General features: G+C 44.0%; 2 protein-coding genes and 1 pseudogene across 3 annotated transcripts; 2 read left to right on the top strand and 1 right to left on the bottom strand.

Annotated features, from left to right (window-relative positions):
- The first annotated feature begins 1,519 nt into the window (after window positions 1-1,519).
- LOC123114092 (uncharacterized) lies at window positions 1,520-5,713 on the top strand. 2 transcript variants are annotated; one of them, XR_006456397.1, is made up of 7 exons: window positions 1,520-2,868; window positions 3,477-3,649; window positions 4,200-4,382; window positions 4,465-4,555; window positions 4,822-5,059; window positions 5,181-5,570; window positions 5,655-5,713. XR_006456397.1 is itself a non-coding variant. In XM_044535463.1 (6 exons), the coding sequence occupies exons 1-6, from the start codon at window positions 1,586-1,588 to the stop codon at window positions 5,511-5,513; spliced, it is 2,301 nt and encodes a 766-aa protein (XP_044391398.1). In that variant the 5' UTR covers window positions 1,520-1,585; the 3' UTR covers window positions 5,514-5,713. The 2 variants fall into 2 exon arrangements, 1 of the variants encoding a protein (XP_044391398.1); XM_044535463.1 differs by having other exon boundaries at window positions 5,181-5,713.
- Window positions 5,714-8,054: 2,341 nt separating this feature from the next.
- Window positions 8,055-9,565, bottom strand: LOC123114094 (uncharacterized). Its single transcript, XM_044535465.1, has one exon. The coding sequence runs from the start codon at window positions 9,560-9,562 to the stop codon at window positions 8,291-8,293; it is 1,272 nt and encodes a 423-aa protein (XP_044391400.1). The 5' UTR covers window positions 9,563-9,565; the 3' UTR covers window positions 8,055-8,290.
- Window positions 9,566-13,434: 3,869 nt separating this feature from the next.
- Window positions 13,435-14,514, top strand: LOC123115243 (uncharacterized; annotated as a pseudogene).
- The last annotated feature ends 2,644 nt before the right edge of the window (window positions 14,515-17,158 follow it).

Below are 17,158 nucleotides of genomic sequence, written 5' to 3'. Positions count from 1 at the left end.
GCACAAGCCCTACGTCAAGGTAGAAGTGTGCCAGCGGTACTAGGACATGGCCACCCCGCCGCCGTGGCCTGATGCGCGCCTGCCAAACGGGTGGCATTTGAGCATGGATTGGGTGCCCGTGCCGCCCATCCTAGCGGGCCGCCACGCCTATCTCCTGGAGATCAACCGTCGGGGAGATCGTCTGCCTCCAGATCTCCTCTAAGACCTCAGGTTCATCGTCGACTCGTCAATGTGGGACACCTGGTTCTGGGACGAGCATGACATGCGGCGGCAAACCTTTTTCCCGCTCGTTCTTTGAGCCCGCCACGACGGCATGCTCGTGCTCCCGCACCACCCTGTGCGTGTACTCCCATCCGACCAGTATGTGCGGGCATGTGTGGTGCGCATGGTCGCGCTCCACGCCACCGCAACCGCTAGCCCTCGGCGTTGAAGAGGATGAGGAGCTCATCCGGAAAGTGCTCGAGGACTCCAAGGCTGAGTACGAACGCAACTAGTGGGAAGACCTGAACGTTCAACCCGCCTTGTCGCCGACGTAGCCATTCCGGAGCCGGAGGACGGGGTGGTTTTGGAGCCGCCAGTTGTGCCCTGGGACCCGCGATGGTGGGGCATGGACGTGGACGTTGCCGCTGCCATGCACGCCGGAGTTCGTGCCGGCCCTGCCCGTGCCCTGGATGCGTGGCCACCGTCACCGCCACGTGCACCAGTGGTGCAGGCACCGTCGCCCACCCGTGGCAGCCACCTCCGTTCGTCGACCTCACCACGGATGGCAGCGACGATGTCGACTAGTACTAGATCTAGGTTTTAGTAGTTTTTATGCCTTTTAAACATTTTTAATGTTTAAGTTTAATGTATGATAGTGGACGTGAACTTTTGGTATGCATGGTTTAATTTGATTTTGCAAAATGGGATCGTCCGTGTTGGGCTCAGCTACGGGCCGACTGACGCAAATGAACTCTCGTATCCGCCTGACAGATCCAAACAAATAAAAATCGGACAAAAAGGGTTTCCTTTTGCATCGGCCGGTTGGAGTTGGCCATAGAGGCATGGTCTTCGCTGACACGAACATGACAATGGAAGGCGGCGAAAAGTGGGGAAGTGGCAGATGGTCTAGCCAGCATTTTTTTGAAAAACTTGCAATCTATTCATCAACTGCCACGATTGTACAAAGAACAGAGGAGGATAATCCTTCGATGAAAAATAAATGGATGTTTAAAGAAAAGAAACAGTTGCTGTGTGATCATGGTCGTTGGATGGCGATCGAACAATCCAAAAAAGCGACTGATTCAATTTTTTTTCTAGTGCCCGATAAATAGGCGCGCATCATACATATACTACCTCTGTATCAAAATATAAGATGTTTTTATATTTTGATATAAGATGTTTTTATATTTTGATACGGAGGGAGCAGCTATGTTTAGAGAATTTCCAAATGGATTCCGCAGGGAACGAATTTTCAAATGGATTCATCAAAAGGAAAAAAAAATTATAGTTAGTGCCATTAGTGGGCAAAACAGCCGAACCATTCCCAGTTCCGATCCGATCTGGTTGAGCCCAACCACATTCCCCACCCGCACCCAAACCCACCATGGCCGCACCGCCGCCGCCGCCGGTGCTCCCGGACGATGTCGTCGAAGAGATCCTCCTCCGCCTCCCGCCCGACGACCCAGGCTGCCTCTTCCGCGCCTCCCTCGTCTGCAAGGCCTGGAGGAGCGCCGTCACCCATCCCCACTTCCGCCGCCGCTACATCGGGCTCCACCGCCACCGGGCGCCCCCCGTGCTCGGCTTCCTCCACGACTGGGAAGACGAGCGCATCCCTGACTTCGTCCCCACCACCGCCTCGCCCTTCTCCCTCCCCGCTCCAGACCGCCGGTTCTGGCGCCCCCTCGACTGCCGCCACGGCCGCGCCCTCTTCCTCTACGACCGCGGCCAAGAAACTCAGGAACTCCTCCTGTGGGAGCCAATCACGGGCGCCCGTCAGCGCATACCGGTGCCCTCGGCGTTCAGGTGCGCGTGGCCGACCGCGGCCGTGTTCTGCGCAGCCCACGGGTGCGGCCACCGCGACTGTGCGGGGGGCCCCTTCGGCGTGGTCTTCGTCTTCACCCTCGACATCTCGCCCAACGCAGACGTTGTCACATCGGCGTGCTTGTACTCGTCGGAGACTGGCACGTGGGGCAAGCTGAACTCGAGGGAATACGAGTTCAGCATGGACTTTGAGCATCATTCCAGCGTGCTGGTTGGGAGGTCTCTGCTCTACTTCCTCTCCGACGGTGGGATGATCCCGGAGTACAATTTGGGCAGTGGTGAACTGGCTGCGTTCCGCCCACCACCTGACGATTACGGCAGTGACAACCACAGATTTAACCTCATGCTGGCGGAGGACGGTGGGCTGGGGGTTGCCGAAGCCATTGATTTTCAGCTCATATTGTGGAAAAGGGAGGCGAGTGATGGCACTAATGCACGATGGGTGCTGAGCCGGATCGTCGACCTGGACATCGATCCATGCACACTTGTTCCAGTGTTGGGCTTTGCGGAGGGAGCAAATGCTATTTTCGTGAAAACTATTGGTAGTCTCTTCATGATCGAGCTGCAGTCGGAGCAAGCGAAAAGGGTGTGCCATAATCATGGCTTCTGTAATTTGATTCCAGTTGTCAGCTTCTACACTCCACATTCTAGGCTCCAAGTGCCCAGGGGTGAACACCAGGACCCAGCGCCGCCGCTGAACCTACTGAGGAGGGGTGGTCAGCAAGGGGTATGGGAGAAGAAATCACTAGAATTGGCGCAATTGCTGTTTGATAAGGGGTGCAAGGCTATCAATGAGAAGGACTTTGCCCACGCGGCTGACTGCTTCAGACATGCTCTTGAGATCAGGTTAGGATTCTACTCCCAAACTCCTAGCTAGGCATGCTGCTGTAGCGTAACATATGGATAGTAGTGGGAAAGAAAACTTCCAGTTAGTTCATTGTTCTTTTCATGTGTGGCTCAGAGCCTTTTGAGTTCTGACATTTGTAGCTACCTTAGTAGGATTTAACATGCTCTATGTTAATGTGGTTACCAAGGGTGGTGTTTTGGTTTCATGTATTTGACAGTGAGCACAATGGTGTGGGTGTTGGTCTTTGAGGGGTTAGTGAGTCCAGTTAGCCAATATGACCTGACAACACCACCTGGGATAGGTATTATCATATTTTGTTGTTATGTCTGTAATAGTGTAATGCGACGAGAATTAAATCAAAGTCCAAGTGCTTGAGGGATAGGTATTATCCTATTTGATCACTGTGCAGTTCATTTGTATGGCTCCTCTTCCTCAGATTTGTACTTCATAATCTGTGCAAGCACTAGTAACTATAAAAGACAGTCAACAGAACATAGTTACTCCTTGTGTCATAAAATGGTTTTGTCCACTTCAGATTACATGTTTATGCTATAATGTTAACGATGATGCATCGGCAAATTTATGCATTGTTGTTGTTGTCACGTAGGGTTCGACATTATGGAGGCCTTGCTCCTGAGTGTGCTAGCACGTTTTACCGTTATGGAGGTGCCTTGTTATGCAAAGCTCGGGAGGCAGCCAATCGTTCAGGTAATGTTTCAAAGCGTGCACCAAATGAAGAATCAATCACACCTACAACCAACAAAGATGATTGTGAAGAAGGTATGCTTTATCATTTATATCACTTTCACTACTATAGGTTGAAATATGTCACTGTATTTTGCATTGTTCTTCAGGTTTATGGAATGGTCTCTTAGAGAAAACTGCAGGATTAGTTGACCCCACAACTTTAACAAGGCACTGCTACTGCCCTAGACACTCATATACACTGAAAGGCATTATTATCCTTTTTAAATCTATATACTGTAGTACCTAGTTGATAACACTACTGGTTGCAATAAGTTCTCATTGTCTGTTAATGCCTAATGAAGAGTATACCTAATAAACTTCTTATCAGTAATTTGCCCATGCCAATGCAAAGTACTAATAGTTTGGGACTTGGAATGTTTTCACTAATATTATATGATCACAGTATACTAAGTGAGTTGGATCTTGTACGCATTTGTGTGCATCTCATTGTTGTTTGTTTCCTCTTGGGCTGTGTGCATCCTCGATTCAGAGGCCTGGAATAATAAAACTCTTCCATTTTCTAAAGGAAAAAAATGTTTTTCTTCCTTCAATGGCACGTGCTGATATAGTTGTTGCTGGTTAGGGGCAAACTTGCTTGGCAAAGGTCAGACGGATGGGAACATGACAGGCGATGGAGATGATTCTGATTTGGATTTGGCCTGGAAAATGTTGAATACTGCAAGGGTCATAGTTGCCAAGAGTCCAGAGAAGACAATGGAGAAGGTTAATATATTGATTGCTCTAGCTGAAATCTCGATGACAAGAGGTAATCTCAGCTATCTCAGTTACCATGTGTTAGGCTGGTGAATGGTCATTCAAGGCCTCACATTTGATTTTCACTTTTGTAGAGGACAGAGACAGCTCAATCGGTTACTACTTCGAAGCTTTAGCGATATTGGAACATTTGGTTAGGCCTGACCATTTTCGAATTGTCGATCTGTATCCTCTTTGTGGTGATAAGAGTGTCAGCAACTCTGCTGTATAGTAGTAGAACAAATCAGCATAATAGTGTGGTTTCAAATAATTTGAGTTGACCGAAATCTTGCACAGGTGCCTTCACCTGCTTTTGAATCCACATTTTAGTGTAGATTTGGAGTAGGACTGTGATCACCAGAAAAAAAATGTTAGGTGGATAGTGCTGTTTTGTTATGATTAGGTCTTTGAGTTCAATTCTTCCTTTGTTGATTACCTTAATTCAGTTCTAGAAACATCCGCATATGTTTGGCCTTTGAGTTAGCATCCAAGGTTGGGGATGCAATCCCATATTGTGCAAAGGCTATTTCATTATGCAAGTCGCGTATACATAATCTGAAAATTGCCAAGGAAGCTTTGTTGGCTGATAAAGACCTTAGAGCATCTGCTGCTAAAGGACACTCAGGAAAGTTGACTCTGGAAGAGGAGATATCTTACCTTGCTAGAATGTTGCCTCGATTCCAGAAGAAGGTGAACAAACTTAATTTTATTCATGCTACCAGTTTGGTTTTGCTCATGAATCTAGTGCTCTATGAACGAAGAAGACATTTTGTAAGGAACAATAACATCTCTCTTAATTGTTTTGGTTCAGCTTGAAGAACTGAAGCAAGCAATGTCAACCCCAAGCGACGGCATAGATAATATTATGAAGAGGGTGGTCTCACAGGCAAGTCATGAGCAGAGTGTTAACAATACTATGGCAAGAACTGCATCTTTGACTTCTTCACAGATGGCACGATCAAACAACAGCTTCCATTCCCCAACTATGTCTACGGCAGCACCAAGAGAAAGCATTGGAAGTAGCGTAACCGACTTTGAGATTGTTGGCAGAGACATGAAACGAGCTAAAGATGAGTCGATCTCCTACGAACCTTCTCCAAAGAGACTTGCAGCAGATGATTCACCATCCGTGAATGAAATTTGATAGCAGCTAGATAGAAATTCTGAAACTGCTAAGATATGCATGGGACGCCCTAACAAGGTGTTACTACTCCCCATTCATGTTCGCTCAATGGTGAATACTTATCTGCTGAATTGTATACTCATTATTTGATCTGGTCACTAGGTGTTATTGGCATCAGCACATAATAACTGATGGATCATCAGTGGCTCTCCGCGGTGCAATACTCATCCATAGTTTTCTACTCCCTCCGTTCCTAAATATAAATATTTTTAGAGATTCCAATATGGACTACATATGGAGCATAATGAGTGAATCTACACTCTAAACTATGTCTATATACATCCGCATGTAGTCTCAGTTGAAATCTCTAAAAAGATTTATATTTAGAAACGGAGGGAGAAGCTGTTTTTGCAGCGATACCTTGGCCATCCATCACCTTGTATATCCGACTGCAATTTTTGCCGTGCTCAGCAAACCTTTCATTGTTTGCTCTTTACTGATGGCAGTCGTATTTGCGAAACCATTTTGGATGTCACGCGTAAAATGTAGTGGTACTTCTTAAGCAAAACTCATATTAAATTATTATATTTTGCCTTACTTAATTGATCAACTAGCATTATATGTCTCTTAGATGTAGTTTTTGCAAGTCAGTGATCATTTCAGAAACATTTATTGTCTACGTGTTGTATCGGTTGCAATGAAACATTTAATATTTTTTCTTTCCGAATTGAAGTTAAACAATGAGTTATCAGAAAGCTAGAATGTTGCAAATACTAGATGCATTTACAGATTACACATTGCATTGTTGCAAGTGAGCTCAGATCTCTAACATTAATTGGCAGACTGAGCAAACAAATGCACAACAAAACTAGAATGAATTAAGCTGATGGGATGTACTAGAGGCCGGAGAAGATGGCGGCCAAGGATGTACCACAGCATCCTGCTGCACATTCGGATCATCTCAGGTGAGAAGTCTGGACAAGGCCAGCCGTAGATGGGCTCGTCGGCGGACGGCTCCTCAGGCTCCGGGTCTGGCTGCGTTCCCTCCTCCATCCAATGGTGTTTGTCGTTCCCCTCTGCGGTGATGCGATGCGCGAACCTGGCGGCTTCCTCCTCCGGCGCGAGCACTTGATATAAGCTAGGGAATTCTTGTTCCTGGCTGTGGAAGAACTTGATAGGCAGCGGAGCACATCCGTCCATCTCTTTCTCTTGCACCTCCGGCTGAGCCGCCGGTGCCATGGCCAGATCACCTCCTGGCCCAACCATGACGACGTTGATCTGGTATAAACCAGAGAGAGAGATCAAATGCTGAATGACAACAACACTTATCTAGCAACTTGTATACACATCGCCAGAAGAGTATCGACCATTGAAGCAACATGAACATGCAGTAGGAACATGTAATACTGTGTCTCAAGCATATCTTGGCAATTTCAGAACTTTATATCTAGCTGAACCACATTTCACAGACGATGAACAATCTGTTGCAAGCCTCTTTTGGAGAAGCTTCAGCAGAGGCCTGACATTACCCCATCTGACGCCTTTTCCTACAACCCCAAGATTATTTACATTACTTCTAGGCTTCTGTTGTTGCCATTTGAGTTGCCCCCTAACCAACGACTATGTCAGTGTTCTTGTTAGTAAAAAAGGAATAGCAACAGGAAGAGATGCATACAAATGCTTAAATGATCAAACTTAATCGTTATAGCATGATCATGAAATTAGACTGATTCATTTAACAGCAACTAACAGCAAACAGTTCCTTCCAACTCCCAAATAAGACCATTATTAGTTTGCATATGCAGGATTGAACAGGTACGGTTCAACCAGTTTGAGGAGATTAGGCTCTATTTGGATTCTTTTTTGTTTTTGATTTCTGACAGTTCTTTTTGGAATTTTTTTTACATTCACAAATCTACGTTGCAGAATTTAAGAGACATAAACGGGCTGTTCGGCATCTCTCCGCTCCACAGCTCCCGGAGAGGATTTGGTGGAGCTGTAGGTCAAAATGGTGGAGTTGCCATTTACCCGCTCCGCAGATTCCCAGAGCGGACCATTACCGAACAGGGCCAAAATTACAAATATTGATTTGAAAAGAAGAAAACTAGTCTCCAAACAGGCGAACATTTCGTACACCGGATAGGCTGGCATATACTATAGAATTAAATATATATTTTTTAAAGGAGAGCCGGCAAGAATAAAAAACAAGTATTGAGAAATGCAGATATCTATAGAAGGCCAATTCCTCTAAGGGGCATGTAATGCTAGCTGATAAATTAAGTAAAGCAGAACTTAATAAATAGTACACATGAGTTGTGCTTAAGAAGCACCTCTTGCACATGAACAAGAACATCCAAAATGGCTTCTACAAACCTCCAAGATAAAAGCAAATACGACTCCAATTCTAAACAGTAAAGAGGAAACAATGGAAAAAATCGGACCACAACAAACAGTGCAGCTGGATAGTGGTGGGAAGGTATTACTGAGAAACACCTAGAAACAATGGATGAGTAGATGCAAGCAGATAAAATAAACTTATAGTGTGCTGATACCAAAAATACTAAAGGACATCAAGTTCCAGCCTTCCATTCAACAGATAAGTATCAAGCATTATTGAGGGAACATGACCGGGGAGAAATAACATCGTGTTACAAAGTTCCAGCCTTACAGGAGGAATATCTTGTCAAACTCTGAACTTCCATCTAGCTGATATCACATTTCACGGATGTCGAATCACCTGCTACAGGTCTCTTTGGAGAAGGATCAGCAGAGATCACCTGAGTTGGGTTCAGCCGCGGCTATGGGTCATGGTGTTCGCCCCCGAGTTCTTTGAGCCTAGAATGCGGAGTGTAGAAGCTGACAACTGGAATGAGATTACAGAAGCCACGATGACCGCACACCTTCCTCACCCGCTTGGATTGTAGTTCGATTGAGAAGAGGCCAGCAACCGTCATCACCAAAGTGACATTTGCTTCCTCAGCAAAGCCCAACACTTGCACTGAAGTTGTTGCATCCAGGAGAGCATCATTTGGAAGCAAAATTTTCAAGTTGATGACCCGGCTAAGTACCCATACTGCATCAGTGCCGTAACTTGGCTCCTTTGTCCACAATTTGAGACGCTGACCCAGTTCTTCATTAACCCCGAGTGCACCGCTCTCCGCCAGCATGAGGTTAAACCTGTAGTCCAACCCATCATCATCAGACATGTAATCGGGTTGGCAATCAGGTGTGTTGAACACAGTCAGCCCGTGCCTCACTAAATCATACTCCAGGATCAACTGACCGTCGGACAAGAAGTATAGCAGTGACTTCCCAACGACCACGCTGCAATAATATTCAAAGTACATCACGAACTGGCCGTGCATCGAGGTCAGCTCGCCCCAGGCGCCGGTCTCCGACGAGTACACGGCGGCCGACGTGAGAAACGGATCTTGCTCAGTGTCTTCTTCGTCGACACAGAAGACCAAGACCACGCGAAAAGGGCCCCCGAAGCAGTCGCGGTGGTCGCACCCGTCCACTGCGCACAACACGACAGCCGTAGGGTAGTCGCCGTGGAACGCCGCGGGCACAGGTACGCGCTGCTGGGTGCCCGTGATTGGCTCCCACACAAGGAGCTCCTCGGCGTCCTGGCGCTTGGAGAGGAAGAGGGCGCGGCCGTGGCGGCAGTCAAGGGCCCGCCAGGAGCGAGAGTCCGGAGCGGCGAGGGAGAAGGACGATGCGGTGGTGGGGATGAATCGCGGGATGGCATCGTCTTCCCAGTTGTGGAGGACGCCGAGCACGGGGGGTGTGCGGTGGAGCTCATGGAGGCGGCGGCGGAATCTGGGGCTGGAGACGGTGTGGCTCCAGGCCTTGCAGACGAGGGAGGCGCGGAGGAGGCAGGCGGGGTCGTCGGGTGGGAGACGGAGGAGGATCTCTTCGAATAGCTCGTCCAGGATCGCCGGCGGCGAGGCCCGGCGGCGCGGCGGCGATGCTGCCATGGTGGTGGTGGTGGCTAGGTCTGGATGTGATGTGTGTGCGTGGGCCGGCCCAACACGCGAGCTGCTCGCTCGCTCAATCCCTGCTCCTTCCATCGCTTCGACGGTTGACCGGCTAGTGGTTGACTCGTTACCTATTGACCAGTTCACTATGTGACCATTGCGGTGAAATTTTGAGAAAAAAATATATCATATATTCGAAAATGTTTGTGAATTTGTAAAAGATGTTCATGTGTTTGAAAACAAAGTTCATGGATTCAAAAAGGTTTGTGCATTTGAAAAAATGTTTCCATTTTTTTTGAAAGGCATCGATTGGTACGCGAGGGTTGAAGGGGTTTTGACAGGATAATTCATGAGGGGCCTAGAAACATCTAAAATTTTCTATGGCCTATTTGGTACGTGAGATTTCACCGTCCAAACCCTCTAGAAACCCTCAATCCCTCTCTATCCATGCGGCTACCGAGCCTCGAGGGCACACGCGTGGAACGGATCAAGCGAGACACACAGACATGCGAGAGGAGGAGCTTGCCGCCTCCTCGATATGTGTCGCCGAATCTTCAACGCCCAGCCACTGCCGGAGCTACAACGTCGGTGTCTTCCTCCGACAGCCTATCTTCCCCAAGTGATTCCTCCACTCCTCCATCCCCTTCCCTGCAAACCCTAGTTCCATGGTGGAAGCCTTCTTGCTCCTTAGTTCGGCACACATGGCCCCATCTTGCTGATTTCTTCTCGGATGCTCCTCAATTCGACGTGCCTGCTGTTCTTATCCAGCCCCATCTTTCTCCTCGGATGCTCCTCGGTTCGGTTCGGTTCAGTTCAGCCACACATGTGTTGTGCATCGTGTGTGCTAGTTTACATCGTTCTGTTTTTCCTAATTGGATCAAAGTTAGGCCTAATTGGAGTGTTACAATTGGTCTATCTGAATGTTAATGATCCGTTAATGAAATCATATCAGCTCCTTTGAATTTGTGATGAATCATTTTAATGGTACTTATATCTAACATCATGTCTGATTGTGCTTGATGAATTTGGCATGGTTATATGATTTTTCCTTGTCTACCCAAAAAATAGGAGATGGAATTGATGTGGGTCTGACAAAACTACCCTTGACCATTTGCACTGCATTTTAGGAGCAAACTTGTTACATGTACATGTCTGCGGCCTCAGTAATCATACCTTGTACCAAAATCGTAAGTACACTAGCCATAGAATCCTTCAGAATTATCTAGAACAAGTAACAACAAGAGCCAAGAGAGAGAACCTTGCACTGTTTGACTAGTCTTTCTTTGTACACCTTAGCCATGTCGCCTTGTCTTCCCAAAAAAGAAGGTAGAATAGATGCGGGTCTGACAAAACTACTCTTGATCATTTGCACTGCAGTTTAGGAGGAAACTGACTACTACATGCTTTAGTAGCATACGCAATTTTCTATCTCAAGAAATTAGAAGCATAATATGTATCCATAGCTATACATAAATCTGGAGAGATTTTGTGCTGAGAACTAAATATCTGAGTTGTTGTTGTTGCTAAACTAAATATTTTTAAACAGAAAAAATTGATTCAAATTATTCACCGGGTATATGATATTCCTTTGGTTAGTGTACTTGGTTGTTGTTGAGTTGAATGCATCTATATATATGTTGGTAAACTTATTTTTCACTGTTCTTTTACTAAATGGGCTAAACAAATTTCAACTACTGATGGTCTGATGGTGACACTTTCATGGTCTGATGTGGAGTTATGGAACTTTGAAATATACCTGATTGTTGCTGTTTCATTTTCATACAATTCCTTGTCACTATATCAGTTGGTTAGCGTATTGTCCATTCCACTTTATTTTATGGCAATTAGATTGCAGTTTGTCGTTTGTTTCTAGTATGAATGATTATATGTCATCTTACATGCCACTGATATGTTCGTATTTTGACAGCCTGCCGCTTGGATTCTTGTTGGGGTGGACGAGTTGCCTCCATCTTGAGATCCAGTCGTCACACCTAACTTCGGTACTTCTTGGCCTCTTGACCTTGTTTCTTTATCGAAGTAGTTTATCCTACTTGATAGCTCTTGACCTCTAGTCTATTATTCTGGCCTCATGCTATGATATTCAGCTTGTGAATATCATCCATCATTATGTATGTCTTATGATTTTCTATCATGTCTTTATGAAGAACTTGCTTCAAGTCAATTAAACCATGAGATGTAGTTCTTAGTTGTTGCTTTCTTATTCTAGTTTAGTGCCAAGATGAATTATGTTTATCGGTCGAATTAGGAAGAGGAGAAGGGAGGTTGGTGAAGACACGATGTTCTTTATTTGCATTGCACCGAATGCGTAATAGGACCAATCGAGAAAAAAGCAACGACATAGCTCCATCCTATATGGCAAGAAGCATGTTAACGATATCCTTGCAGGGCATGTTAAGAACTCCATAGTATCTTATAGGATGGAGACACATATCTTCATTGGCATCTTATCTTAGAAGAGAAAACCTGATATCGGATACAAGAATAAAGGTGGAGGAGAAGGTGGCCTTTTCTTGTACATGGTGTCCCACAATGCATCTTATGAAGAGCTCCATCTAGAATTTCAGCATAGTGGCCAAACATTTCATGAGTACATCAATGAGTTCTTCAACATTGTTCCCATCTTATCTAGTCGACTTTTGAAGCCTCTGAGCATTGATGAGCCACATGCAGAAATCTCCACCAACCCAAGATTATATCCTTACTTCCAGGTTTCCATTTTTAACACTTCCATAATTCCTTCTTTTATCTAACTTATAGTTCCTTATTGACCTGCAATCTATTTGCTTCCAGAACTATTTAGGAGCCATTGATGGGCCGCATGTACCTATAACCGCAACACCTGGAATTGCCTCTCCATTTCGGAATAGGAAGGGTACCCCCAGTCATAATATCATGATTGCGTGAAACTTCAATCTAAGGTTCACTTTCATGTCATGTGGCTGCGAGGGTTCGGCTACAGACGCTACAATTTTTCAGTCTGCGATGAGCAAAGGCCTTAGACTACCTGAGGGCAAGTTTTACCTAGTTGCTGGGGGTTATGCAAACACCCAGTCATTTCTGGCACCTTATTGGGCCATTTGGTACCACTTGAAGGAATTTGGGCATGGACACACTCGGCCACAAAACCATAGGGAATTGTTCAGTCATCGACATGTTGTTCTATGTAACCATGTGGAAAGGTCCATAGGAATTCTTAAGAAGTGCTTCCCAATTCTTCATGTTGGCACACTACATACAATCGAGAACCAAGTGAAACTTCCCGCGGTTGCCGCGGTTCTTCACAATATCATCAAAATGGATAATGGTGATGAGACTTGGCTTGACAACCAACCCAATAACATAGCACCAAATGATTTTGTTGATCTCCCAAATGGTAATGAGAATAACTATGGGAACAACGGCTTAGGGAACACTCTGAGGGAAGAAAGCTAAATGCAAACGTGGGAAGCATATCATCCTGACTAGCCAACATTGCGGTGTGTGTTTTAATCATATATATATATATATATATATATATATATATATATATATAATTAACCTTTCATCGTCTTCATCATCTAATAATGTAATCTGTGTTGAAATGCATATATGTATCCAAAAGGGTCCCCAAAGTACAATATGATGAAAGCGAGTGCAAAAAAGCTTCACATGGTGTGAAGAGCCTTCACCCAAAATTATAAAGACCCCTCCAAGAGATATTTTTTCATCTCCACATGTAATTTCTTTCATCTATACTTGTTGCATTAATATTTCTCATCTTGAATATTAGCTAGCTTATATTGAATATTGCTCATCTTATGGCATGAGCACCCTCTTGTCATGTCTAACAATGTAAATTTGTGTTGGTGTAGTTAAAAGGTCAAGGGATCCGTGGAACCTAGCTCTTGAAAAGGGTTTGGTAAAGTTACTTCACGAGCACAACAATCCATATCATACGGGGCAAAATGGATGGTCTACTGAAGCTTGGAATAGGAAAGCAAGTTTATTCCATGAAAGATACAACCATACAAAATTCACAAAGCAACAAATTCAGGAAAATAGAGTTGAGGCTCAATACATGCTTCTCAAGGATGCCTGGAAACAAAGTTGTGTTTAGCTGGAACTATCATACATACATGATAGATGCCAAGTCACATCTTTGGTAGAACTTGATCATCGTAAGTTCTAGTTTAGTGCATTTCATCTTTGCAACTTGTAACTTGTATTCCATGCTTCTTTTGTAATCATATTTTTTTTCGGGAAATCTAAGTTTATTCATTCACTTCTGCTATATATGGTCATGACCAGAAATAAGCAAATTCTAGGCTAAGTCATTTCCTCTCAATGATAAATTAGGCAATCTTTACGATGATGAGTTTAATGGATTTTAATGTCCTCTCTTTATGTTGACATTTCTAATGAATCTCCACTGACATGTGACCTTTAATGATAACATGGGTGTTTGTGTGGGACACACATATAGTAGAGGGTAACTTCAATTTCACATCAGTTGAGGTGACACACGTAAGTGATGGTGATCCTGAAGTTGAAAGAGAGGGGGTTGCCTTCTCTTTTGACTTGAATCAATACGGTGATGATCCGCACATGTACGATGATCCAAGAAATGCTGCTCAAAGTGATGGTCCAAGATATGCCACTCAAAGTGATGCTCCAAGAGATGTTGCTGAAAGAGTTGGTGTTGCTGCTTCAAATAAGAAGTTGTAATGGAACCCAAGAAGGGTAAGAAGCATGTCAATCTAATGGTGGAAGGTATGGCACGGTATGTGGAGATCAAAAGAAAGCAAGAAGAGGAGGAATCTGCTCTGTTGGCCGGGTCAAAAAATGCACAAGAGTTCTCCATCAACAAGTGCATTGTTGTTCTGCACAAGATGGAAAGCATCCCACATGGCGAAAGAGCCATTGCCTACAAGGTTTTCAAAAATGCTGAGAATCATGGGTTTTTTCTCAATTCTGCTGCTGAAGGTGAAGAGAGCACCACGGTGTTGCTTCGAAGCAAAATCGCAGAGTTTCCTCGAGGTATCTAAGGTAAAATTTCTTGGACCGAACTAGCTATGCTCATACATTGATCTTGTATGTCATTCACATGATAGCATTAACTAAGTTGTACAATTCACTATGTTCTTAGTTATTGTACCTGATCCTGCAATTCTTCAGTCTAGATACTGGATTAGCAGATTGTAGTACTAGATAAATTGGCTGATTGTCGTATTGGTTCGATAAATTAGCAGATGGTGATGGTCTGATTGTAGTATTAGATTACTGAGATCTAAAAATCATGTGTCCATGTTTCTTTCGATATCTGAATCAAATTAGTTATTATTGTCTGATCAACCCTGAAAATAGTATGTTCCTGTACTGTAATCTGAAGTAAAACCATGAAATAATTTAGTAGTTCATGTACTGTGATCTAAAAATGTTTGGTGTTGTTTCTTACATTTTGTTTATCAGTTAAGCTGAAGCTATGATCTAAAAATGTTTGGTGTTGTTTCTTACATTTTGTTTATCAGTTTCTTCCATGTAATTCCCTATATGTTGTCGTTGCTACTGAGATCTAAAAATGTTTCTTTTCTTGCTTATGTTTGATGCTACTTCTAGCTGTAATAAACCGAAGTCCTCGTGTACATGTATTTTGTCTTTAGCTATAGTGTGTTGTTAATAGCTCAAGTAGCATGGGTATTACTTGGTTCTATGTGTGGTTACTGACTGTTATGAGTTTGCTTGTGTGTTACAATTAGCAACTTCTGTTTTGACTAACTTCTTTTTGTGAACCTGGGCTAGGAGTAGTTTATTATGCGTTTACTTCGTTACTGATAGTACAAATACTCCAAATATCTAAAAGCAACATGAGTACATGTATTTATTTCCCCAAGTATATGAAATCTCATGTCTAGCATGTCTTATTTTTTTATTTCCCCAAATATCTGAATCGCATGTTAACTAAACTGTATTGCAAATGTTTACTTACGCAAAATGTGAAGCCTCCGTCCAACATGGTGCCCAGGGACGCGATGCTACCCAGTGGCGCCACACATGTGCAGGTCCTTGTCGTCCTCGCCAATGTTTCGTATCTAAAGGGATAATCCTAGTTCTTGTTTGGGTGTGGAAATGCTCTTGTTGTGAACGATGACTTCTAGTCGTTGCATATCTATGTGTATTAGTATGTCGTAGTTTCGTTGAGTGAAATGTTGTGAGTGCAAAAGAGTAGACATAGGTTGGCCTATTTAGGTTTCTTGTACTAGTAATTTGTCTGACTTGTTGGCCTATTTAAAAAGCTAATTAATCTCCTTTTGTTTTATCAGGTTCTCAGGCAACGAGAGAAACAAGCTGGACAAACTTTTGGCCACTAAAAAACTCGATGATCGTGACATCATAAGAGCACTTCATCTGTATGACAACATCATTCTCATCCTTGCTTGGTTTGTAAAGTTATAATTTCTTCTCAACTATTGCTCAAGTACCCTTGTATTGCATTATGTTTGCTGTTGTGAAAGATCATGTTGCTATGAGATATTATTGGTTCCAAGTCATGCTGCTATGAGATATTAAGTTGTTATGATGTGACTGATATTGCTGTGATGAGATATTGGTTCCATGTCAAGCAAAATCATGTTGTTGATGTGAAGAACTGATGTCACATTTTTATTGGCATTTACAATTTTATAGCAAGTTTGCCTAGCTTGATGCTATTTAACCTGTCAAGATTGGATTTTTAACTGTTTTGCACCATTTTAACTCGATATGGCAACCCCTCCCTATCAAACAGTGTTTTATATGGAGGGGGTTGTGGATGGAGGGGGATTTGAGGTTTTGAAGAGGAACTGAGGGGATTGGGTGGAAGAGGGGATTCACCAATTCCCCTGAAATCTCCACCTCCTAAAACCTCTGAAAGTGCAACTAATCCCAGGTGGTTTTGGTAATTCATAACAACATATAGCTCATTGAACTAATATTCTTTCAAGATCAATGTTTCAGAAAGTTCAATGGTTGGTATGGCATGGACTAGAGATGTGGACCCCTCAAAATTCCAAGGACACATATTGGCAAAAGATCAAGACTTTACATTTTCATTTTAGTAATCCAAGATCACATTGAGTCCATAGGAAAAGCCAATACTATTAAAAGGGGATGAGGTGTTGCTTAATGGCTTGCTTGCTCAAAATGCTTAGTGATATGCTCCAAAAGCCCTCAACCACTTTCTCATTTCCACATATGTCCTAAACCTAAAGTCAAACTCAGCCCCACCGATTTGATCTTTCCGGCGCCACCGAGTTCACTTGACATAGCTATATCCACAAACCCTTATCAGTTAGGTCTTACCGATAGGGATCTAGGTCTCACTGAGATGGGATTGCAAACTCTCTGTTTTCCTTCGTAACATTTCGGTCTAACCGATATGAGCGATCGGTCCCACCGAGTTCACAGTGCAAACTCTATGTTTCCTTTTCGTAACGTTTCGGTCTAACCGAGATGAGCGATCGGTCCCACCAAGTTTGCCTGAACAAGTCTCTGTTTGCTTATTACTGAAACCGGTCTCACCGAGTTCACGTGATTGGTCTCACAGAGATAAGGTTTTGCCCTAACCCTAGCGCATGAGGCTCACCGAGTTGATGATGTTGGTCCCACCAAAAAGCCTTACGTTCACATTTTGAACCAAGTCGGTCTCACCGA

The sequence above is a fragment of the Triticum aestivum genome, chromosome 5B (assembly GCF_018294505.1).
Source record: "Triticum aestivum cultivar Chinese Spring chromosome 5B, IWGSC CS RefSeq v2.1, whole genome shotgun sequence".
In the NCBI taxonomy this organism is placed as follows: domain Eukaryota; kingdom Viridiplantae; phylum Streptophyta; class Magnoliopsida; order Poales; family Poaceae; genus Triticum; species Triticum aestivum.
This window is presented reverse-complemented; position numbering and strand designations above follow the sequence as displayed.